General features: G+C 38.8%; 1 protein-coding gene across 1 annotated transcript; it reads left to right on the top strand.

Moving 5' to 3' along the window:
* Positions 1–18097: 18097 nt before the first annotated feature.
* LOC118817090 (C-type lectin domain family 4 member M-like) lies at positions 18098–24503 on the top strand. The gene is made up of 5 exons (XM_036583783.1): positions 18098–18264; positions 21476–21804; positions 22777–22916; positions 22993–23099; positions 23194–24503. Exons 2-5 carry the CDS (start codon positions 21549–21551, stop codon positions 23333–23335), a joined length of 645 nt encoding a protein of 214 aa, XP_036439676.1. The 5' UTR covers positions 18098–18264; positions 21476–21548; the 3' UTR covers positions 23336–24503.
* The last annotated feature ends 483 nt before the right edge of the window (positions 24504–24986 follow it).

Here is a 24986-nt window from a genome sequence, read left to right as displayed (position 1 = left end):
ACAATAGAAATAAAAACAAACATAACTATAAGAGTAGAAATAAAGTATTTACATTACTGAGAAATGGACACTAATACGGATTACTATTTGCTATGCTATAGGTAGAGACTAATATTTGTGGTTTTGCTAGTACAAAACACAATATCATTAAAATAAAGGCACATAAACACAAATATAATAAAGTAGTTGGGATTTCTTTTTCTTTTCTTTTTTTCTTCAAAACGTAGTTGTGAGCTAGTTTGAAGAGGTTTGGTTCCTGATTTCTCCTCGACGCCCTCAGCCATCACATAGATTTATTACATCCCATCACCAGCACACTGGATTTAAAATAATGAAGTACTGAGTAGCCAAAGTAGGTACTGTTTTCTTTGGGGACTATTTCACCTAACATCACCCCCTGCATGTACCTCTCCACCATGAATGGATAAAAAAATACATTTTAGACCAAAACTTTATCACAAAACACCTCTCAGATATAAGGCAGCATATTAATAGCTATTTCATACAACAGCTTTCTCTGATATAGGTATTAAACTCTTCAGACGTTTGGTTCCTATCCTGGTTTAACCATTTGATTATGAAAGAAAAAGAAAAATTGGTAGAATTTCCTCCTAATAGCACTGGGCCATTTAACTTTGAAATGTCCTACCATAGCACATATTTATTTGTAGCTCCCTGCATAAAACTACACACACACATCATCTGAACCGCTTATCTTTCTGGGTCGCGGTGAGGTGCTGACACTGGGCGGAAGGCAGGATACACCCTGGACAGGTCGCCAGTCTATCACAGGGCAGATAGACAGACATACGCATTAAATTGCCTTGGGGCAATTTAGCATGTCCAATCGACCTGACTGCATGTCCTTAGACTGTGGGAGGAAACCGGAGTACCTGGAGGAAACCCACGCAGACACAGGGAGAACATAAAACTAGAGGTAGGATACATTGATAGCCTACATCACTTCATCAAAGGGTACATTACGCTATGATAAATCCAGGTATAGATACTCAGACTGTGATTAATCTGGACTTTGATACTAACATCGTGATTAATCCAGGTTTAGATACTCAGACTTTCGCATCTCTCTTTAAAACAATATGGTAATATATTTACTCAGTGTTTTAATACTCTGTTATTTCATATTAGTGGGCTACTGACCCTGTGCCAACCAACCCTATTCTCCCTTCATGGGGGTCACCAGTAGTTGGTCAGCATTTTATAAAACTGTCAGCATATGATGATACTGTAAGGAACCTTCAAGCAGCATTTGAAACATTCATTTTGGTGCTACTCCAGTGATCCACACGAGGGCGCCAATGACCAGCTTACTCACATTCATCAGTTTATTATATAAATCTGCACTCCATCTTTGAAAGCTCAGCAGCCTTAAAGCACAATTTCTCAGCTCAACATTCACGCTCATTGTTTTTACACATACAATAAACTACTTAGACAATAGTGATGTCTATAAGAGAGCATATATTTTAACAGAACTCCACACTTCTTTAACAGAACATTATCGAACCACTACAGCAAATGCGACGATACACTTTTAAAACCTCCTATAAGGACTTGCCATCTGTTATATAACTCTATAGCAGATAGTATGTCAGTCATTCTTTCAACAAAACAACGTTTGTTGCAATCATTAGAACCAAAATTCACAGACTCCCAATGAACTGACTTGCTGAAACAAACCTTGTTTTAGTTTTGAAATATTAATATCTTGGTTTCCTTTTAGAAATGATCTAATTTACCTTAAAACACAATCCTTAACAGATCAGATTAGAGTGGGTGTAATTCCAAACTGGTGCCCAGCACACTGTGATCAGCCTGCAAGCATCCAAACCCCGCCAGAGACCCTCACCACTCTCACACCCACCCTGGCACACTGGCACATCCACAGAAGAGAAACCCTGGAGAATCTGTGGTGAATGGTTACTGTATTCTCATACATATTTGTGAGTCTGGACTGAGCCTTTGATTTGTGGTAGTAGTGAAGGAAGTCTGATTGACGGACCGGAGAGAACTCATGAACACAGAACTTGGGCTGGAGTTCTGGGTGGCTTCTCTGATCTGAGACGCAGCCGAGTGGAGAAATTTGAGATTCAGTCTAGATATTGGATGGTAACGGTAAATACTGGGCCTCCTTGAGGAGAGACTCGGAAATGGATGACACACTGACACATGAAATCACAATGAATTGTTTATTTGTCTGTTTGTGTTAATTATATCGAGTGTTATTTCTGCACAGTACTGTATATACGCAATCTACAGCCTATTTCTTCTGCAGTTGAATACTTAAAAATTTGGGCTAGTTTTAGCTTCTGGTGGGTGGGTTTTAAGCCCATTTTGGGCTGGAGATTTTTGCTGCGCCTGGCAACACCTGGCATTAGAACATTTTTCTAACTTTCAGCACTGTAGATCACTTTACATAGAGACTTATGACAGTGCAAGAACACTATTTTAGCCGATTTTTTGATCCTCTTGACTCAGTAAAGCAGATTCTTACAATTTTAACAGATAAATCTTACATAGTGCTGCTCTAACTGCATTGACTATACATTGCATTTCTCTACACTGTTAGAAATAAAGGTTCTGTGCAGGTACATTTTTTGTTTATCAAGGTACAAACAAATACTGGTTTTTGGCCTTGTCCCTTACATACAGAGATTTCCCCAGATTCTCTGAATCTTTTACTGTTATTATGTACTGTAGATGATGAAAGAAAAAGTTCTTTGCTATTTTATGTTGAGAAATGTTATTCTTGAACTGTTGCACTATTTGATCGTGCAGTCTTTCACAGAGTGAACTCCTCCCCATCTTTACTTCTGAAAGACTCAGCCTCTCTGGGATGCCTTTTTATACCCAATCATGTTACTGACCTGTTGCCAATCAACCACCAGGTGTTGTTTTTTTAAGCATTACACAACTTTACCAACCTTTTGTTGCCCCCATCCCAACTTTTTTGTAACATGTTTCTGGCATCAAAGAAAAATGGACTATTTTTCAAAAAAAAACAATAAAATTTCTCAGTTTCAACATTTGATTTGTTGTCTTTGAAGCATTTTCAGTGAAATATAGGGCTTAAATGATTTTGCGCACCATTGCATTTTGTTTTTATTTACATTTTGCACAGCATCCCAACTTTTTTGGAAATGTAAACAAAGTACCTTTTCATAACCCAATGTTTTAAAACAGAACAATAAAATAAAAAGACTGAAGATGAGACGGGGTGTGTGGAGTCAAAACAACTTAGAAAAAATAATATAAATGGATTATGGTACAGTAATGTTCCCTGACTAAAGGTACTGAGATGTACCCTTGAGGGTCCCACCCAAGTGACAGTTTCGTACCTTTATTTCTGAGAGTGTACTGAATAGACATATCTACAAAAAAGCTTTTCATCTTTAGTCTTAAATACAATGAATTAGCTGACAATGTCTGATTACCAACACCAAACAAAATGAAAAAAAAAAGTTTTATTTTTATTTGTTTTATTTGGAGCTAACGTTAGCTACTAGCTACGGGTGCTACCTACTATTAGTTCACCTCTTTACAGTTTGGCAGGTTTGTTACCAACATTTAGCGGCTAAGAGCTAGACAACATTTCATACATTTATATAGACAACCTTAAATACAACGGTATTAGACATTAAACCAGCCTCATCTTTAAAGGCCCTGTGTGGCTGTAGGTATGTTTTTCATTCCAAGCTGTAGCGTATCTAATTCAACTGGTTTAAAGATTTCACTCAAACAATCTTCTTTGTTGATAAGATTGGACACCCCTGCATTAAACCTTGTTTTGTTTCCTCCACAGTTTTCATGTCAGATGAACTTTGACCTATTAAATCTGGGCTGAGCAATGAAATTTTAGGGGTGCCTTGGATCTGCCCCTGACTTTCTTGTTTTCAAAAAAGGAGTTATCTTGTGAGCTGGTGACAAGACTGCAGGGGCGGTTCCTGACTTCTCCTTACCCATATGGAAAAACATACATGAACATATTTGAAATACATTGCAAATTTTTTGAGATGCTAAACATCTGTAAATCGTTCTTTGAACATTAGATTAAAAGGTTTTCTTTAAACAATATTAGAACTTGTAGGTAACATTAGCCAATGTTATGGGAACGTTCCCTGCTAGCTGAGAAGGAGATATTTGGAAATGTGCAAGCTAATACATGACCACACTTAACATCGCTACGTATTATATTGAGGTCTGGGCTCTGGGGCGGCCAGTCCATTGGCCTAAGAACACCAGCTGCTTCTTTGTTTGATCTGCAAATGTTCTTCTCTTTGCCTGCTTCTTGACAGCTACACATCCTTTCAGACTCAGTGTTGTTGTCTTCTCACAGTGGAAAGATGGATAGAAACACCTGTGAATGTTTTCAGATCAGTTTTGATGCTCTTACATAGTTGTTAGGAGTCCCATTTTCTCTGTATCTTTCAATCATTTTTGAATGTTGTTCCTCTTTTTTGAACTTTGGAGCTTTGACAACTCCATATTTTCCTTTGACTTTCTCTTTCTTTATGCAAGTGAAATATCTTAAATCTAATCTCTTTAGAAATATCTCCTGAAAAATGAACAACTTGTATTTAATGGCCATTTTGACTGGAAATTAAATTAATCCATGAGATGCATCTAAAAAAACCTGTTCCAGTCCAATCATACACTAAAATTTAGCTAAATATTCTCTTCTCACAGATCCAAACAAACTGGTCATTACATGCATAATCAGACCAGTTGTTCGCAGGATCAGACCAATGTCCAATCATGACACACTCTCCATAACCGGTGGGTTCTCCATGTCCCCAAAACCTGAAGGAAAGAATCAGAATATCAACTGTGTTTATCAGAACAGTGAGGAGTGAGAGTCAGCAACTGTATGAGTTCAGCTCAGTGATCTCTTACCTAGTGGTCAGTCCTTTACCGTCCACCCATTTCCAGACGCCCTTGGTCTCTTGTTCTTTTAGTCCAATCCAAGCTTTCTGACCTCTTCTCAACTTTTCAATAAAGTCCTGTTGAAGTGGGACGACTGCTTACACATAACCAGGTACTCACAACACATGACAGCTTGGCTTACAATCTGCTATCACACTGTAAAAGGTATAACAGGGCAGAAGTTGATTTAAAAGGTTTTTGGGGTTTAACTTTATGTAATTTTTTTTTTTTTAAATTGACAAACCATTTTTACAGTGTAACTCACAGCCTATCACAGCCAATAACTGAATTGACTAATTAACCAGTGGCAAAGTTTTACCGCACTAGATGTACTGATACTCAGTAAGACTTACAATATTTAGTTTGTTTACTTGTCAACTAACATACCACCCAGTTAGCTCAGCTATGTTTCCATAATCAGGAGACAGTCAAGCAGCTCTGCTAGGTGGGTGTCACAGTCTCCCTATTGTTCGTCTGAGTATGCCTGTTTCTTCCCTTGTGTTGTAACCATGTGCTTTTTGCCATGTGCTTTTGTTTTTATTTTGGTTTCTGTGCTCCGCCCATTTCACCACCTTCCCTATTAGGATTCCCACCTGTTTGTAGTCCCTGTCTCCTCCCTCTCCCAGGTGTTTCCCAGTGTTTCTAGCCTATATTAAGCCCTAAGTTTCAGCTCATGGTTGTCTAGTCTACACATTACTTTGTTGTGTGTAGTGGTTATGGGCCTGCCCTGTGGTTTGTTTTCTCAATGTGTTTCTTTGTTAAAAACCTTGTAGTTTGTTATTTTGTACAAGTTTTATTATTATTATACAGACATCTGGGGGACCATGTTTCCTGGGCCTCCTCAGTCCCCTGCTGTAGCTACACCTCATCATGGGTTTTTAATAATTTTCTTGCAGCACCACTCTTAAAGCCCCATTGGGACCCCCAGGTTAAGAATTGCTGCTCTAAACGTTCAGTCAGGTCTTCAAATATTTGTAGGTTTGCAAAGTCATTGTTATCTTAGCTGTCTACCACAGCATATTGGAGTTGAACTTGAATAAAGAATATGAACTCAAAATGCAATTCAAAAAATTTCAAAATGACATTTTTCAAAACAAAATAAAATTTCTCAGTTTTAACATTTGATATTTTGTCTTTGGAAATGGGCTTGTAAAGGAATTGTAATTTCTGATCATAAATTTGTTCAATTACCTTAAAGCCCATTAAAAATGGGTAGCTATGTATGAAAATGGCTGTAATTTCTACACAATTCACATCATTTGGATGTAATTACCCTCAAGTTAAAGCTGAAAGTCTGCCCTTTGAGTTCATATTTATTGTTTAATTTCAGCACCAATATACTGTGGTAGACAGCTAAAATAACAATAACTTGTCCATGTCCAAATATTTATAGACCTAAATGTACACACAAAATTTAACTCTTCGGTCTTCAATAAAAACCAACATTACTTCATCTGCGGCTAACCTGTTCCTCTTTGCTGTGTATGGTCACCAGGTCTGCTCCTCTCCTTCTGCAGTCCTGCCTGCTTCCATACCAGCTCTTCTTCTCAGTAGAGATGTAGTAAACACTGGAGCTGAAGTAGATCCATCCTGGTTTGTTAATGTCCCTTTCTGTTCAGCCAGAATGACATGGGTTGTACCCATTAAAAATCAGCACATCCATAACAGTAATGAATTATGAGTGAATTCACTATGAATGAATCAAGTCAGAAGTAAAAAAAACTAATACTGTACCCAGTTCAGAAAGCCTGCTCTGCAGTCTGCCTCTCTCTGCTTGGAATTGGTCTCTTTCTACAGTCAGGATGGTGTAAATGTTCTGTAGCTGGTCTCTCTCTATAGTCAGGTTGGTGTACCAGGTACGTAACTGGTCTCTCTCTATAGTCAGGTTGGTGTAACTGGTCTGTAACTGGTCTCTCTCTATAGTCAGGATGGTGCAATTGGTCTCTAACTGGTCTCTCTCTGTAGTCAGGTAGTTGAACTTGATCCACAGCACTGTGATGGCTGTCAGCAGGAGAACACACAGCAGCCCCAGACACACTGCAGCCAGTCTGCTGCATCTACTCCCTGCAGTGTTAGTCTCTATGGGGAAAGCACATAAGCTTTAGTCAGGAGATGAAAAAAGCCCTCTATTTTCCTCCCTTATGTCCCCAGTATGACTGCATGTTTGTTTACTGTTAAAATTAGGTATGCATGTGAAAAAAAACAAAAACATTTACACCTTTTAGCATTGGATGTGAAAACAGAGGCTAGAAAAATATACTGGAGTTGCTCACACTAAATACTTCCCAATCCCATTCAAGACTACTGCAGCACAATACTAACCTGAGTATATGTCATAAGTATAATCCTGAGATGTATTATCAGCTGTACTGTAATAATGTTGTTTATTACTATAAGTATCATTTATAAGAGAAGCATGTAGAAGAGATGATTGTTAACATTTTACTTAAACTCTGCTACATCATGTTGACAGATTTGAGCCATCATGACAGATTTTGTTCAGCAATATAACACTGTCAGGTTACTATTTGCGGTACTGCCATAATTTTTGTTGTCATAACAGCTTATGTCACATGCTCTAGTGCACTGTAGTTAGCTGACAGCAAACAGCAAACATTATATGCTATGACAATTACTGATAATAGTAACCTGACACTGTTATAGTACTGAGGAAAATATATCTGCAATGACATGCTTATGACATGGTTATATCAATGTTATATAGGAGGGTTCAAGTAAAGTGTTACCTGATTTTGCTACCTGAATGTTGTGTTTGTAGGATCCTCTTGGTGCTGGTGTCCTCTGGTGTCTCTGTGTCAGGCTCATGGTCTCTAACCGCATCTAAACTCTCATATATCGCCACCACCATCTCCACTTTATCCCCTCTTTGCAGCTCCTCAGTGCAAATCACATCATAAACATTCTGAGACATCTCTAATCTATTAAAAGATCCGATAGAGGGAACTCTATTGCACAGCTACCCTTCTGTGTTTATATCGTTTGTTATAATTACTCTGCTTGCTCAAGTCAAGGAAGTGACCAAGCGTCTTAAACTGCCTTCCTGTGTGTGGTGAAGGTGAGAATACAGCACAGCTCCTGCTCTCACTGTCTTGCAGTTGTTCTTAACCTCTTACAACATTATATGTAGAGTACTGTAAAAAACATCTGAACAATTCTGTTTTTTTTTTGTTTTTTTTTGATTGTTTTTGTCTGTGTCCATGCCCAAAACCTAGCTGAATTATCTCAAATGAGTAAATAGTGTTGTGTAATTCTGTGTGTGGAGGTCACATGGTTTGTTTTATGTATGTTTAGATAATTTACTCAAAAGCAAAGGGAATTAATCAGATTGTCTTACTTTCTGTTAGTAATGCTTATCATCAGTCATTTTTTGAAGTAACCCTGAGCATGAAAAAGCACCGTAGGAAGCATCTCTGAGGCACTGTGGCTAACCAGACTAACCACGAGTCGCTCTAAAATGAAACTTTATTTCCTCTGACAGACGGGGGAACTGAGCAGACTATGTGACCGTTGAGATTCACACAGGTGCAAGGGAGGCATATAAAACAGTCCAAAACCAGTGAAAAAGGGCAGGCAAAAAGAGTGAAAAACAAAAGCAGTTCAATGTCAGGGAAAGTTTGGAAAGTACCAAAAGGCCACAAAGAGCAAGAGCCAAAAATCAAATCCAGGCAAAAGACAGAACTACACGGGACGACCAAAGCATGTAGTCAAGGCTCTGCACACAGCAGGGTTGAACCAGCAAGACTTCACAAATTGGAGCCGATATTTACAGGGAAACTGAGGAAGGCGAAAAGAACTGCAGGTACGTTAGGTGGGGCCATGACAGCTGGTTAGAATTAATTTGTTCAGACTTCAGACCATGCCTTCAACATGGTGGTAGTATGAAGGAAGACTGACTGAGGAAGGGGAGAGGACTCTGAGAACTCTGAAGGCTGGAGTTCTGGGCAGCTTCTGCCTGGAGCTAGAAGGCCAGACACCCCCCTCCCCCTTTCAACATGACTACATTGAAAAGAGGACCTCTGGTGTACAGAGAAGGGAATGGCAAGAGCAGAACCAGCAGAATCCCCTTCTCTTTGAATGCCCTGCCCTGGGGACTTGGGGCCAGGTGGTCGGGGGGGTGAAGTGGAAGGTGCTAATGACAGAGGGGTCCAGAATGTCCTCTGCAGGAATCCAAGTTCGTTGGGTCCATAGCCGTCCCTATCCTCTTAATACGGCATCTTGCAGCCCCAATGCAAAGAGTCAGGAAGCTCTTTAACAAAATATGCTGGATATGTTCAACTTCCAAAACACAGCCATTGACTTGGGTTGCAGACCTGCAGAGGATACAGACTTCAACAGAGAAACAACGAAAGTGGTTGAGATTCTTTACTGGGGATCAAATAGTGCCTATGGTGTCCTGGAGGGGACTGCTTGAAGGCGTTAAAGGGACGAATGAAGCTTTTTTTGAGGTTAACCATAGGCACGTGTCACATGGGGAAAGCCATACAATCTGCCCAGGATGCAGTGCAAGGGCTTTACAGCAATGTTTGTAAGCCTGCAGTTGTTGCTGCCTTTTGGCCCATTGGATATACACATTTGCCAGTTCCTAGGTTTGCACACTGTGTTATTACTGCCATTTGAATTCATTCCTTACTGTCAATTATCTATACTGTTGAGTGCCACTTCTTTATTTATTGCTACTTGTTTTCTGGTGTACCTGTCTGGTACGTGCAATATCCTACCTCCCTCCCTATTGCCCCCTATGTAATATTGTTACTATGCCACTAGCCTTGAGCTAACATGTAAGACACAAGCTAATGCATTAAATTACACTTACAAGGAGTATGCCCTTCCTCTTAATTTTTTTTATTCCACCTCATGCAATATATGCAGGATTAAATTAGAACATTTGTGCTCAAGTGAGGGCTGTATATTCGATCAATGTAAATTCTATTTCAAGAAGAGATTGATTATATAATGGCATTCCCCAATTATTTCAATACAACAGTGATAAAGTAGCCACCACTTTACTTTGAGGGCCACAAACATCATAAACACATGAAGGAGTAAAGCTTTAGTAATGCTAAATTACTAATTACTATTACTCAACTCTTCTGTTCTATGAGGTGTGGCTCACCATTCAGCTTTTCCACAGTTTAGGTACTGAATATCATGAAGCCCTGTATGAACATCACAAATAACTGCTTATAACTGACGATACTGGTACCTTAATTACTACATGAATTAATATACACATCAGGCATAACATTATGACCACCTTTAAAAACCCCACCAGCACCGCTGTGTCTGATCCACTCAGACCAGCGCAACACACAACAACACACCAGTGTTACTGCAGTGCTGAGAATGATCCACCACCCAAACAACACCTGCTCTGTGAGGGTCCATGGGGGTCCTGACCACTGAAGAACAGGGTAAAAGGGGACTAATAAAGTATGCAGAGAAACAGATGGACTACAGTCTGTAACTGTAGAACTACACAGTGCACCTATATAGTAAGTGGAGCTGCTAAAATGGACAATGAGTGTACAAACAAGGAGGTGGTCATAATGTTATGTCTGAACTGTGTATTTCCCCTGCATTAAAGCATGCATGAAATATGGTTACTTTAAATTCATGATGCCTATTTTGTGTGCGCTTGTGAAGTGCTATCAAAATGAATTTTTTGGAAGGGTTACATGGGTTTAGTGTATTAGAATGTATGTTATGTGTGACACTTTACAAAATACAATATTTACAAAATATAGACAAGTTAGTCAGTGAAAACATTAAAAGTCTTTTCTTTGTACTTTTGTCATTTAAATAAAGCTTCAAAAGAATGAACTAAGATTCTTGTTTGTATTCTATTTTGAAAGACTTGTATGACTGAAATCTCACAGTTTTGTTGGGATCAGCATACATGCAGAAACTAGGTAAGCAAAAAGTGGTGTTAGGAGTCCTGCCAAAGGACTCTTATTGGTATAGCATATGGTGCTTCCCCAGGCAGTGGAATCAAACCCCAGTCTGCAACATGGAGGGCAGAGGTGTTACACAAAATACACAAACATGCAGCCCCAGAGGCTTAAAAACAAGCTGCAACTAGCTGAATCTGTGACAGGGGCCAGGACTGTAGAGGGGCCTGGTACCAGGGCCAGGATGGGGCCAGCGACAGATGTCTGGATAAGGACAGGCGACATAATGATCACAGCAACCACAAGAGAGAGATGGTGACAGGGACACAAACAGCAGAGTGACTAATCACAGGCAGTGAGGCCACCTGAGGTGCCAGCAAAGAAGCCGCATATATGTGGCTGGAACTGGGGAAGCCTGAAGGGCTAGAACCAGAAAAGGGATGGGACCAGAGTAATATGACAGACTAAGATCAGAGTGTAGATGGAGTCAGGGTCAAAGAACTAGAAAAGTAGACATGTTTGGAAAATGACAGGAGACCGGAGCCCCGCCCTGGCCCCTGTACCAGGCCTCACTACAATCCTGCCAGACAAAAGTCAGGAGATGAAATCAGGTCAAAATCTGGAGCAGGAACTGAACCGGTGCCAATTTTGTATCGAGTATAGACAAGAGATCAGCAGAGAGCGTAAAATGTAAATGCTGAAAAACAATAACCCGGAATTAGAAGGCAACAATTCTTGAACACGATACAGTGTCTTATCTGGTAGTAATTCCATACAGTGTGGAACTAATCTGAAATAAAGCCCTACCCTAACGCTGGTCCCAACCCTCACCCTGTTTGTAACAAAGATTTTAGAAATGTTTTATTAATAATTTGAGTGTGTACATAAGCTGTAGCTGTAGCTCACAGCTAGTTTATGTATAATTATATGTCTTGCTATTGTAACACTGCAATTTCCCAATCAATTAATCAATAAAGTTCTATCTAACTATCTATCTTACGTACCACTTCAGTTCAGAAAGAAGTTGTTAATTACTTGAAACCTGTTGTGTCAGATCAGGAAAATACACAAATATCCAGGGAAGGGGGTCACTGGCCCATCTTTGTTTCATCTAATCTGAGTGCCGCTGTTAACATCACATGTTTTATTATTGCCTTAATTCTTCAACTGTATGCAAGAGGTTCCCCTTTCTATTTTTGGTTCCTCTCACTGTTTCTGCATCTTTTTTTTTTCTTTCCATTGTTTCCTTTGGCTTGCTTCCCTCTTGCTTAGGAGATTTTGGAAGGCTCCTTTGGTACATGTCTTTTGTAAAAAGTGCAAATAAACTTCAGTTGACTCTAACTGAACATTCTGGATGTTTGTAAATGGTTTCTGGTATTTGCTGAAGTGAAAAGTACATGCTTACTCATCTCCTTTTTGCTGACGTATTTTTGGTAAATCTGATAAACATGTGATGGTGTGCATGTGTGCGCCGGTGTAAGTACACTGTGTACAATATGGTTGCCACTTCTCATCAGTTTAATTAGTTGTCTTTGTGTACTGTTTTCTATATTCGTGTGTGTATGTATTGACGTTCGCCCACTGGCTAAAGAGTTTGCCGCTGAATGAGAGAGCAGCCGAGAGTGACTTTCCACCATGACTCAGAGGCTCGAGGCTGATCACCAGTGTGGCACTACCATTGCAGCTATGAGGTTTCCCAGGCCGGCCGCTGGAGTGATGGTACGTCACAGCTACAATTCTCTCATGCTGAAAGGGACCTTCCCCTGCAGCTAAGTATTGTTTCTAGGCCACGAGGCTTCCTGGGCTGGGGGGCTTGAGCAACACTTCACCGCAGCTACAAAGCTGTGGTTATCTGTTGGAGTGACACTTCACCGCAGCTACCAAGCTTGAGCCACACCTTACCAAAGCTACAAAGCCTGTTCAAAAACATCCTAAATGAAAATCAAAGGAGCATCCAGGAAAAGTCTAGTCCTTCATGAACAAGGGTGGGTCCAGTATAACCACTTTTTTCCTAAAAAATGCATCAGCAAAAAAATCCAACAGTTTAAAAATAACATTCTTTAGCCAGGGATTGCAAGGATTTGGGGTATTTTAGTCTGCAGTGCACATCATCATAAAAAGATTAGGAGAATTTGGAGAATTCTCTGTACATAAAATACAAGGCCAAAAACCACAAATGAATGGCAATGACCTTTGACCCCTTAGACAATACTGTTTTTACAGGCATGTTTCTGTGATGAAGATGACCACATGGTTCCCAGGAAAAAGTGTCATTAAACACCGTCCATCACTACATCCACAAATGCAAATTAAGACTAATACTATACACAGCAGTCATATGTCAACAGTGTTCAGAACCACTGCCGACTTTTCTGGGCTTGAGAAATGAACTGATGCACAGTGAAAACATGTACTGTGGTCTGATGAGTAAACTTTTCAAATTATTTATGGAAATAACAGACATTATGTTTTCCAGGCCAAATAAGAAAAGGACCATCCAGATTATAAAGTTCTAAAGCCTGGGTCTGTCATGGTATGGGTGGTATTAGTGGGTAACCTGCACGTCTATGAGGGGGCCATTAACACTGAACATCTTTTGGAGCTACATAAGCAGCCTTATCTTCATATATGCTTATATGCAGGATCATCCATGTTTATTTCAACATTACAACACCAAGCTACTTTCTGCGTCTGTTGCAACTGCATGGTTGCATAATCAAAAAGTGTGGGTGACACTGACCTGTCTGCAGTCCAGAACAGTCTACCACTGGAAACGTGTGTCGTATTAGGCCCCAGTAAGTCAACAAAGGTCCTGTACAGTTGAACTACTGAAAACTTTCCAACAGAAGAATGGCAAAAAAATTACACTTTCAAAACGACCAAATTTGCATTTTATTAATTAATTGTTGTTAAAAGAAACATAGTGGTAAATATGCTTCCGTCCCAACGTTTCTTAAACATATTGCTGGCCTCAAACCTGGAATGGGTGTATATTTACAAAAAACAATTAAGTTCATAATGTAAAACATAAAATATCGTGTTTTTGTACCATTTGCAATTTATTACAGGCCATACAGAATTTAATATATTCACTGTTTTCTGTTTTCATTATTATTTCAAATGCTGTCACTACTTTTTGTATATACTAACATGCTTGGTAGTTTACCACATCAGTTTCCTTTTTTTATGATCCATTGTAAATGCTTTTCAGCTCACCTTGCCTTTAACTGACATTCAAATTCTTATCTAATAAATTCAATATACAGTACTGTGCAGTAGTCAGAGAGCAATTTTAATTTATTTAACTTCGAGGCAGGAGGCCCTGTAAGTAGAAGTTATTCATTTCTCAGAAGACATTTCAGAGGAAGATAATCTGCTTGTATTAAGAAGGGGAAAGTCTACAGAAATTAAGTCTAATTAAAAAAATCAAAACTGGAGTTAAAAAACTATGAAAAGATATTGAATAAATGGGGCTTCTAATAATCGTGCAAAACCTGGTACACCACCAAAATTGTCAGCATCAGATAAACAGCACTTAAAGCTTGTATGGTTGCGGCTTTACTCTGGTTTAGTGTGTTTTCGTGGTGTACCAAAGGGTGCAGAAGCTCAAGCCCCGTGAGGTCTCTCTGTGCATGTGCCTGAAGGTATCTGTAATCTGATTACTGTCTTTTTTCTGTAACTTTAAACTAATACAGTTACCTTGTTTTGTATCCTGGTAATGCATTTATTTATTTGTTTATATGATAAACATAACATTAAAACAACAAGTTCATTTTAAGCTTTATCCTGTTCTCACCTATCAATATATAAAATCACTTTGGACTTTAAAATCTAACTAATATTTTTGGTTTTATATATGTTATTATGAATGTGTTTGTGTGTGTGTGTGTGTGTGTGTGTGTGTGTGTGTGTGTGTGTGTGTGTGAAAGATGAGAGATATACTGCCTATAGCAGGTTCTATAAGAGAGACCTGTCTTTGATACAAACCCTATGTATTGCAAAGTCAGTGGTTATTAAACAGAAGTAAAACTTTACTGAAGTTAGTGGTTCTTTTTTTATTTTTGCCAAATAGTTTGATGAGGCATAAATTGTGTTTTATTACAGGAACACAGGCTGTAATTTTAGAATTTTATATGACTAAATTATCCTTTTTAATAGTTAATCTGCACATTTGATTGGACGGTTGAAGTGTCAGTTTTGGACTGGCCAAATAGTCTTAAGTGGAGTCAACTGTTTTTCATTACAAAGACAGTATCTTAGTTAAAAATAATTTGTATATGATTAAATGATCCTTTTTAATAGTTAATTTCATTACATATGTATGGTTGACTAGTATCACCAACTGTCATTTTTGGATTGGCCAAATGGCCTGAGGTAGTTGTTTTTCATTACAGGGACATACAGGGCTTAGTTAAAAATGAATTTTATATGACTAAATTGTCCTTCTAATACTTTACTTAAGCTGGATTTTTGGTTGCAGGGTCACACCAATTGTTTAGGCTGTTTTGTTCTTTGTCCATAATTAGTAATTCATACTGTATCTCCTATTTATCAGTATTACCAGTCTTTATACTCTATTTAGTCTGTTTTCCTACTTTTATTTAGCCTACCTTTTTTACAGTGTGCTGTACAGGAGCAGTTTTTGTTTTGCTACCTGTGATAAACTGAAGTGTGCTAAAGATATGGCCTCAGTATTATTTCACAAGAAATATTATATAATAGGATTATAAGAGATGTAATAGAAAAGATATACAAGATTACGATGCTGAATTATGATCATTAGAAGTTTTTAGGGTAAACAAAATAGAAGCCCTGACAAAGTACTGCTTCAAACAGCACAAATGAGCAGTGTTTTTTGAGAAACACTGACCTTATGCATGCCACAATATTTCATATTTCAAATTTATTTGGCTGAATTCACTGAACATAAGGGGGTGTTTTTCACACTTAGAGCATTCCAGGTCTCAGTCATAGTTTAGCACATCAAAAAACTCTAAACAGTCCCAAAAAATGAGGTGGTCTCAGTACAGTTCACTTGTAGTTCATTTCATGGTCTGTTTTTTTTTTGCGCTCTGTGAAACAAAACAGCGTCAATGTGCCTTATCTGAGGCTTCCGTACGTACAGAGTCACAAGCCTGCTAAATAAAAAATTTCATCAGTGCTAAAGAGGACCAGAAAGAGAACTTCCATTATGAACGCAAAAGTAGCTGGTTCCGTTTCAGGTTCACTTTAACAGAAGTGAGTCTGGTACATTTAAAAATAACTGAATGTGAAAATTCTCTTGAACTCCCTCCTTCCTCAGTTGAGCTTCCCTCACAGACTCCAGAAATGCTTAACGGAGCATAAATAAGGGGTCATGTGGTTTCTTAAGACTGGTACTACACTATCTCTGCAGGCCCTCTTCTTGAGACTGGTTATGGGCTGGGTAGTTGAGCATGTTGCTGGTTAGGGTGGTTGAACTAGGGTGCTATTCAGAGTGCCTTGTTTACACTGCAGGGTAAATCAGATCTGTGACTTATCCAGAATTCAAGTGACCAATTCTGATTTGTATGATGAGACTGTAGTCTCATTTGCTCATAGTGATGACATACTTGTGAGGGGGGTATTTTGTATGCTGCTCACAAGTCAGAGGCATCACTACAGGTTTATGGATGGGGGCATGGTCCCCAAAGAGAATTTTGAATGGCCCGGAAAGGTCTGTTCATCATGAACTTTTAGAGTAGCAACAACCAGAAAATATATCAAAAATGGGTATTTGGTCAAACTGGCACACAGTAGATCTGTCTCTTTGTAATTTGTATTAAGTACAGAGTTCAAGTGACCAATTCTGATTTGGTCACTTGATTTGGCATGATATAAACACTATATATGTCCACTTACAACATGCACAGATCATGCAAAGGTGCTAAAGTCAAGCAATGCTTTCTCCTCTCTCTTAGATCAGCTGCAGGTCCTAAATATATTATATATTATTCAAATACACAGATTATAGATCAGTTCAGTCTCAGTTAGTACAATCAGAAAGAGTGTGATTTTTCTAATAGGCATGTTTAATAAACCAAGTGACAAAATTTCATGGTCATAGTGACAAATATGTTCTCAGTTAAATTAAATTGTTTAAATTTAAAATTTCCCAGAAACACTCTCTTTGGGGAATTTTCTCCCTCTTTTTTGCAGAACATTTCTAGTTCTGTGATATTCTTAGACTGTCAAGATTTATTTACATTCACGATTTTTACAACTGGCATTGTCACAAAGCAGCTTAACAAAAAATCCAGGGCCAAGTCCCAAATAAGCAAGCCACAGTCGACAGTGGTGAGCAAGACTCTCTAAGAGCAAGAGGAAGAAACCTTGAGATGAACAAAGACTCAAAAGGGGAAGGCATTCTGCTGTGGTCAACACTGGATAGCAAAACAATAATACAAGTGCAATATGAATAAAGGATACTACAACGAAACAAAACAAAAGGATTGTACAACGAATTTAGAATATTGAAAGAAAAAAGCTTCGGCTTGTGTTTCTTGGAGTAGATCATGGTGGATTTTGAGGTGTATTTTGGATCATTGCCTTTTTGTAGAAACCAGCTTTTTTTTAGCTTTATTGCTTCATTCTTCCATCTACCTGTGAAATACTTCGTGTAGAATGGTGCACCATAACCTCTGCGTCAGTTTAACCTTTTGCTGTCATATGGGTGTTTTGCTTTGCCTTTCTGGCCAGCAAATGAGCAGTTTCTATCTGAGAGTTTCCTAGGTCATATAGGCCTTGTGTTTCACAGCTTTCTTAAACTGCCATTTTGTAATAACATTTCTGACAGGGAAATTTGCAAGCTGGAAGTGCTTTATGTTGTGGAATTGTTGTCAGCTGAAGATTAATAATTTGTAACCCATCCTAAAGTCAATTAAGGCCTAATGAGACTTTATAACTGTTTTTATTTATTCAAGTAACTGTGCATTACCATTCGCAGTGCTTTAAATTCGACTGGGGTGCCCAAACTTTTGCATACAACTGTAAGCATTCAAGCACTATCTGCTGATGTTATAGGGCACATTTCCACCCATTGATCCATCATACACTGCATAAGTTCATATACCGTGAGTGAAAAGCATGAGGAAGAAACCCTGATGTAATTCAAGCCTTACAATGGCAACACGTGATGGCAAAAAGTGCTGTTCTGTTTCCACCTACGTCAGTACAGAAGTTTCACAACGTACCACAACTTAACATAAACATGATACATCCTCCAACACACTTCACTGCAAGCCCTGGACTACAGAAGACAACAGAATGGAGATGAATGAGGATGGAAGAGCAAAACATGATATGGCAAATGACACATTTGATTCGGCTACCTCTGACTACAGCTGGGAAAATAACAAGACCACAGCCTCTTATCAGGAACTGAGGAGCTCAGGTGCAGTGTATATACACACACCTACACATTCAGGGATACACCCTAGAGATGTAGCATATTATGTTTCCACACCATGTCAATATGTCAATTCACACAGCACTGACATGTTGTTACGGTACTTTGTAGTACATTTTTATGCCATCTAACTGGTTTGTCACAAACTCATACTGTTTCTTAGAGCTGTAACAATGCATATAAAAATATGATTTCATGATATAAATGTGACTATGCAATGTGGAGAATGGACATCCTGTTAATCATTGCATTGAATAATATAACCATAAACAAAGAGCACCAATCAACAAACCACTCTAGCATGTTCATTACAGAGCTGAGCAACAACATCCCAGTGTTGACAACCAAATTAAACCGTAGGCCAACGGCAGCATTTATTTTCCGGCAGTGTCGGACTTTTAATTGATGTAGGGTTCTGGATTACAGAAGTAATTAATTTAACTGGGAATAACTATGGTGATCACTGTGAAGCTGAAGTTAACACCTTTTCAATTTTCCATTCCACTATAAATGATGCAGTGGTTACATTCAGTTGGAGAATACGACGCTAACTTCAACCTAGTTACATAGGACAAGGCCTTACTCCAAAAGCCAAACTGTGCATAAATGTAGCAGGTAGCTCAGTAGGAAAGCTTTGGCTAGCACGAACTTAAAATGCCATGAAGCTTCATCAGTTTTCATTAATCTATACTTTCAAAACACACTGTCCTGATGTTAAATTATTTTGCTTTTATAATGTAGATGTTTTGTTAAAACATATCTTTATTGCCGTACATTACACACATTCATCCATTTGCACTGCTGGAGAATTGCCATTGTCTGACCTCTTTTTAAGAATAGTGACCAAACTGACCCAAACTGCTACAGGCATATTTCCAACTTATCTTACATTTCCAAGGTTCTGGAGAAACTTGTCAATAAGCAGCTAAATGATTTTCTAAATGACAACAATATTTCATCTGGGATATTGTCAGGCTTTTGGCCAGGTTATGATTGTGGTACTGCTGTTTTAAATTTTGATGTTTATTTTTTTCATGATGTTATGTCAGCTTTAGATGCCCGGCAATATATGTGCTGGGCATTTGGCCCAAAAATACAGGAACCTCAGCAGGTAGCGTTTTATACAAACGTATGCATATGACTGGGTGCCTTCCTGCCTCAGAAAACAGCCTTAGATGGTACTATGCACAACAATTTCTCTCATGGTTGTTTAGCGATGCAACTTATGTTTATTATTGCTGTTTATTGCAGCTGAGGTTTATTGTGTGCAATTGTGCTTTAACTTTACAGTTATGCCTGTTTTTCATCTTCTGTATATGCTTACTCTTGTGTGAATCTTTTCTGTTGCCTTTTGCCACTTCCTGTCCAGAGTTCTGCCTGAAGCAAGTTGGTTTTTGCCTATCTAGTACTTTACAGTGCTTTAAGAGTGAGATAAATCTTTATAAGAGCCTTATTCTGCTCAAAACCTGCAGACTGCTTCTGCGTCTTGAGTGAAAAGGCCACACTATGCTGCATGACTCCTCCATGTATAACATGATTAGCTGTTTGTCATTAACATCATGCATGAGGATTAACTCTTAACATGGGCAGGGCCAGCCGGTGGGCCTAAAATTGTATTACTCACTTCTACAGGGAGTTTCACTCGAAAGAGGCCCTGAATATTCTGTTATAACTCCCGTTAGGATGAAGCAATCTGAACAAGAGCTTCGAACAAGCCAGGATGCCCCTGCGTTGGAGCGATGTGGTAGGACCCGGACAGCCGTCGTGGCGTTTAACCTCCGTTTGCAACTTCCGGGTGCATACCCCCGCACCCCTTCATGTGTCTGGCAGAACACGGAGATCACTTCCAACATTGCATGTAATGCAATCTATCACACATGCGTCACGGTATGTAGCGTATTTTTTTGGCTCAGATTGCTTCATCCTAACGGGAGTTACAACAGAATATTCAGGGCCTCTTTCGAGTGAATCTCCCTATATAACCTATGAGCTATAAAAATAGCTCAACCAGTTTGCATGGAATCCCTGTAGTCAATAAAAGGCATGTAACAAGCCTTGGATTTTAAGGGGTTAAGAGAACAACAGTCTCATAAACAAATTCCTAAAACTGTGACATAAAATATGTGCTCACTGATGAACCCTTCGAATTAGATGCCCTGCTCTTGTACTTGTTCTGTCTCCTGTCTCTTTGTCTGTCTGGGTCCTCAAGCCAGGCCAGGTTCCTGAGCCAGTCCTGCTCATCCTATATTAAAATTCTGTTCACTGTTTTGTTAAATGAATATCGTTCTTTAGGAAGGCAGTGTATAAGAAACATAAACACACAAAGGCCCAATCCCATTTCTTCTTTTTATCCCTACCCCTTGTTTTCAAGTGTCACCCTACTGAGTTACAAGGGGTAGTGGTTAAAATCTTGCCCTCAAATTACATTGCTTCATTAACAGGCTACTAGCAGTGCTCTGTAGGCGACCCAGCCCGTCTTCAGTGATAGCAGAGAAGGGAAAAGTTCAGCAACCTCACTGCTGGGCTTTAGTTACATTTAGGGCATCATATGCTTTCAAACAGGTGTATAAGACAATTATCGCCCACCGCTAATTCTTTGGTGATACGAAGCTGAAGTCAGCTATTCGCCAGCTTCTTGTTCGCATTTTCCCGTTCCACCTTAAATGGTGCAGCAGTAACATACTGGTGCTTCAGGCATCAATACTGCTGGACTATTTAAGGTGGAACGGGAAAGTTAGCTAGCTAGCTACAGAAACATTAGCATGCTATTTTTTTATGCTTGTTATGAAGAAAATGACCAAAATATATTAACACGACATCAAACTAAGATAATATCTTGCCGGTTTTTCTTTTATTCTGATGACAGTTTGTTTGGAGTGAGCCTCTGACAAATCTCCATTTGGAGGGCCATGTAGCCCTAACACTTCACCCTACGCCTCTATCTCAACAAAAATCGGGCAAAACAGAGGGCTAGGGCTAAGTGGTAGGGGCAAGGGGTGAAATGGGATTGGGCCAAAATCTAACTGAATCAGAAGGCAACTCAAATAATATGTTTTTAGGAGAATGATGAAATAGAAAAGAAAGACTTGAGGGCAAATACAAAGACACTGCCTACACCTGGAATCGCGATTGCTGTTTACAAATATCCAAATAAAATAAGGCTAAAGAATCTGTCTCTGGCTCCATTCCCTTCTAGGACGTGACACTGCAGGAAACAGATACTACATCTGGGGATCCTGTGTGTTCTCCTGCTGATTGCCATCACAGTGATGTGTGTGAGGTTTAACCACCTGGCTACTCAGAGAGACCAGCTACAGCAGAGCTACAATGACCTGACTGTGGAGAAAGAGGGACTACAGACCAATAATGAGAACGTTGCTAGAGAGAAAGACCAGTTACAGACCAGTTACACCAGCCTGACCGTAGTGAAAGAACAGTTAGAGCTCAGCTATGGTAATGTTACACACGAAAGGGACCAGTTAAAGAAGGAGAAAGATGAGCTTCAGAACAAGTTGGCTGATATAGGTAAGACACTATTTAGGTGACACTTTATTTTGAGTGGTCCTCTTTAGATGAAATAAACACTCAACAGACTCTCAGTAACATAACAGCAAAATATCAATGATACAGCATCAGTGAATATATTTAGTAGATTATGAAGAGACTTTTAATCAACTGTATAAATAAAATTGATTAATAATTTCCTGAATTCAGTAGTTTTTCACTTTATTTGGAGGGTCCGGATTCATATCTGTAGATGATAATCTGAGATGTCACTGACCACCTAACAGGTTTAATACAGACCATCTCAACATTCTCAACAAGCTATTATAGACATGCTGCTCACACCACTCTGTAAGTGGATTAGGTTTTGATTAGAGGTTAAGGTTGAGGTTAGGATTAGGTTTTGGGTTGTGGTTAAAGTTAGGGTTATGTTTTGGGTTGAGGTTAAGGTTGGGGTTAGGATTAGGGCCAGGGTTAGAGTTAGGATTAGATTTTGGGTTGAGGTGAAGGTTAGGATTAGGGCCAGGATTAGGATTAGGTTTTGGGTTGTGGTTAAGGTTAGTATTAGGGCCAGGGTTAGCGTTAGGATTAGGTTTTGGGTTGAGGTTAGGGTTAGGAATAACGCCAGGGTTAGAGTTAGGATTAGGTTTTGGGTTGAGGTGAAGGTTAGGATTAGAGCCAGGATTAGGATTAGATTTGGGGTGTGGTTAAGGCCAGGGTTAGAGTTAGGATTAGGTTTTGGGTTGAGATTAAGATTAGGGTTAGGATTAGGGCCAGGGTTAGGTTTTTGGTTGTGGTTAAGGTTACGATTAGGATTAGGGCCAGTATGTAGTCTTGTAAAACGTGTCCACACTGTTGCAGTATGACTGCTGTAAGGATTAAATACAGTAACAGCAGTAATATACAGAGTATTATTTACAGTGTACACTAGTGACTAGTACAGTAATGATGTGTAATCTTCATATATGTTGTCTTTGGAAATTCTGTCCATAGAAAAAGAAAAACAGCAAGAATGGAGCCGCTTCGGTTCCAGTCTTTACTACATCTCCAGTAGGAAGAACTGGATTGAGAGCAGACAGGACTGCAGAGAGAGAGGAGCAGACCTGGTGATCATAAACAACAGAGAAGAACAGGTGAGAGAGAGAGAGAGAGAGAGAGAGAGAGAATCACTGTTCAGCACTAACTCTTTATATTGTATCACACTGGCAGGAATTTATCACTAATAAACTGGGCAGCAGTCGAGCTTGGATTGGACTGACTGACACTGACACGGAGGGGGTCTGGAAATGGGTGGACGGATCAGCACTGACCACAGGGTAAGAGACCTCTGAACTGAGCTGTGGTCATGATGCAGTTACTCTCTCTGACTCCTCACTGCTCTAGATCAGATCCTCTGATTCTCTCTTTCAGGTTTTGGAAATCTGGGGAACCCAACAGTTTGGGAAATGAAGACTGTGCTGTAATTGGCCATGAGCTTGGTGCTTTAAGGACCTGGGCTGATTTCCCCTGTCATGATCTCTTTGTTTGGATCTGTGAGAGACCTTTAAATTGAGGCTGTGCAGGAGAACAGACTACAACAATTTTACATGTGCATTTATTCATAGTTACAGCAAGTGGGCTCTGCCATTTTACTTTGGCTCCCACTAGCTTCAGCTCCACCTACTCAAGATTGCACAGCCCACAGCTAGTTGTTGGGCTCATTTACACTACTTTTACAGCAATATACTGCACCATATTAAATAAATAACAGTAGAATAGCAGCTTTGTGCTCCACAGTCACCTGGAGCAGAGGAGTACTATGATGGAGCTGCACTGTAAACATTTACTGAAAAAAGTTACAGTAATATACTGGCAGGAAAGTTATATGTGTATATTTGTGCTAAATATTTTATAGTATTTTACTATATCTAATACAATTTACAGTACTTCACCAGTAATTCTGCTGCCAGTAAATTGCTGTAAATTGTGTTGTCTAGGATTTTACTGTAAACCAGTGCACCACACTAAATGCCCAAACTTTTACAGTACGATCCTGTAACACTTACACAGTAATGAGCTGCGATTAAAATAACGGTAATATTCTGTATTTTGACATAGTAACTGTAACTGAGTAATTACCTAAATAAAACTTCATTGTACCAGACCTATACATATGTGAAAAAAAGACTCAATAAACATATATAGTCACCATGTTTTGCACGGTATATGCACAGAATCTCAAATATGAATTTTTGCAAATACACATTTTTCCGACATTTTAAAATACTTTGAAATGCACATTCTCTATCGTGTCTTACATTCAGTTCTCACCAATCAGAACTGTTTTGTGCCCCTACTGCTGCATTTTACGCTGCTTACCTGTGTCTTATTCTTATTCTTGTCTATTAACTTTACACTCCTATAAATCCACACAACAAACTTATGAGGATTCTACTCTATGTGCACACATAAGTATGTAATATCCAGGAATGAAACTGAATGTATTTGGCTTTTTTAAGTGAGGTATCAGTTTGCATTGATTAAATCAGGTTTATAACTTTATTTCGTCCATTTCAAATTATTAGGACTGAGCATCACTGGTTTCCTTTGCATTTCTAAGCCATTGCTTGTTCTTGTTTTCATCCTTCTTTCCTGTATTTTCTGTTATTTCGAGCTCTTCGTCTGTTTTTGTATTTTTGATTATGAATTTGCCTCGTTTGTTCCTCCCAATCAAATGTTATTCTGAGAAAAGTTTGGAAAAAGAAACTACAAAATAAATTCAATAAAATGAATTGTAATTATTTACTTGGTATGTGTAGTTTAATCTCTTAACTTGCAGCTCTTTGCTTTCTTGGCCCAAGTTTAGCAATATTTCCAGAGCATTTTATTTGTATGATGCATAAGACTCATGTTCCCAAAGCAAATAAATAATAATAGTAGTACAAGCAATGAAAGAGGTATAACTATTCCTCATAGATCTTTCACCAGACAGATCACAAGTCAATGGTATTTCCAATAATTGCAGAACTATGAGTAATAATAATAATAATAATAAATAATAATAATAATAATAATAATAATAATAATAATAATAATACTCTTTATTTATATAGCACGTTTCATGACAGTGGAAACTCAAACTACTTTACAGACAGGAGATAAAGCTTAACAGTAATAGAAGAAATCATAAGCATTGATTTACATCATATAAAAAAAACAGATCA

Source organism: Colossoma macropomum, unplaced genomic scaffold, assembly GCF_904425465.1.
Source record: "Colossoma macropomum unplaced genomic scaffold, Colossoma_macropomum, whole genome shotgun sequence".
Taxonomy (NCBI): domain Eukaryota; kingdom Metazoa; phylum Chordata; class Actinopteri; order Characiformes; family Serrasalmidae; genus Colossoma; species Colossoma macropomum.
The sequence above is the reverse complement of the archived record's forward strand: the minus strand, read 5'-3'. Positions and strand labels throughout refer to the sequence as shown.

What these genes read in the sequence shown, in the direction of transcription:
- LOC118817090 (XM_036583783.1), top strand. Translation starts at nt 21,549, where the DNA reads ATGTGTGTGAGGTTTAACCACCTGGCTACTCAGAGAGACCAGCTACAG. An exon ending in TAAACAACAGAGAAGAACAG is followed by an intron (nt 22,917 to 22,992) that starts GTGAGAGAGAGA and finishes TCACACTGGCAG; the next exon opens with GAATTTATCACTAATAAACT. An exon ending in GGATCAGCACTGACCACAGG is followed by an intron (nt 23,100 to 23,193) that starts GTAAGAGACCTC and finishes TCTCTCTTTCAG; the next exon opens with GTTTTGGAAATCTGGGGAAC.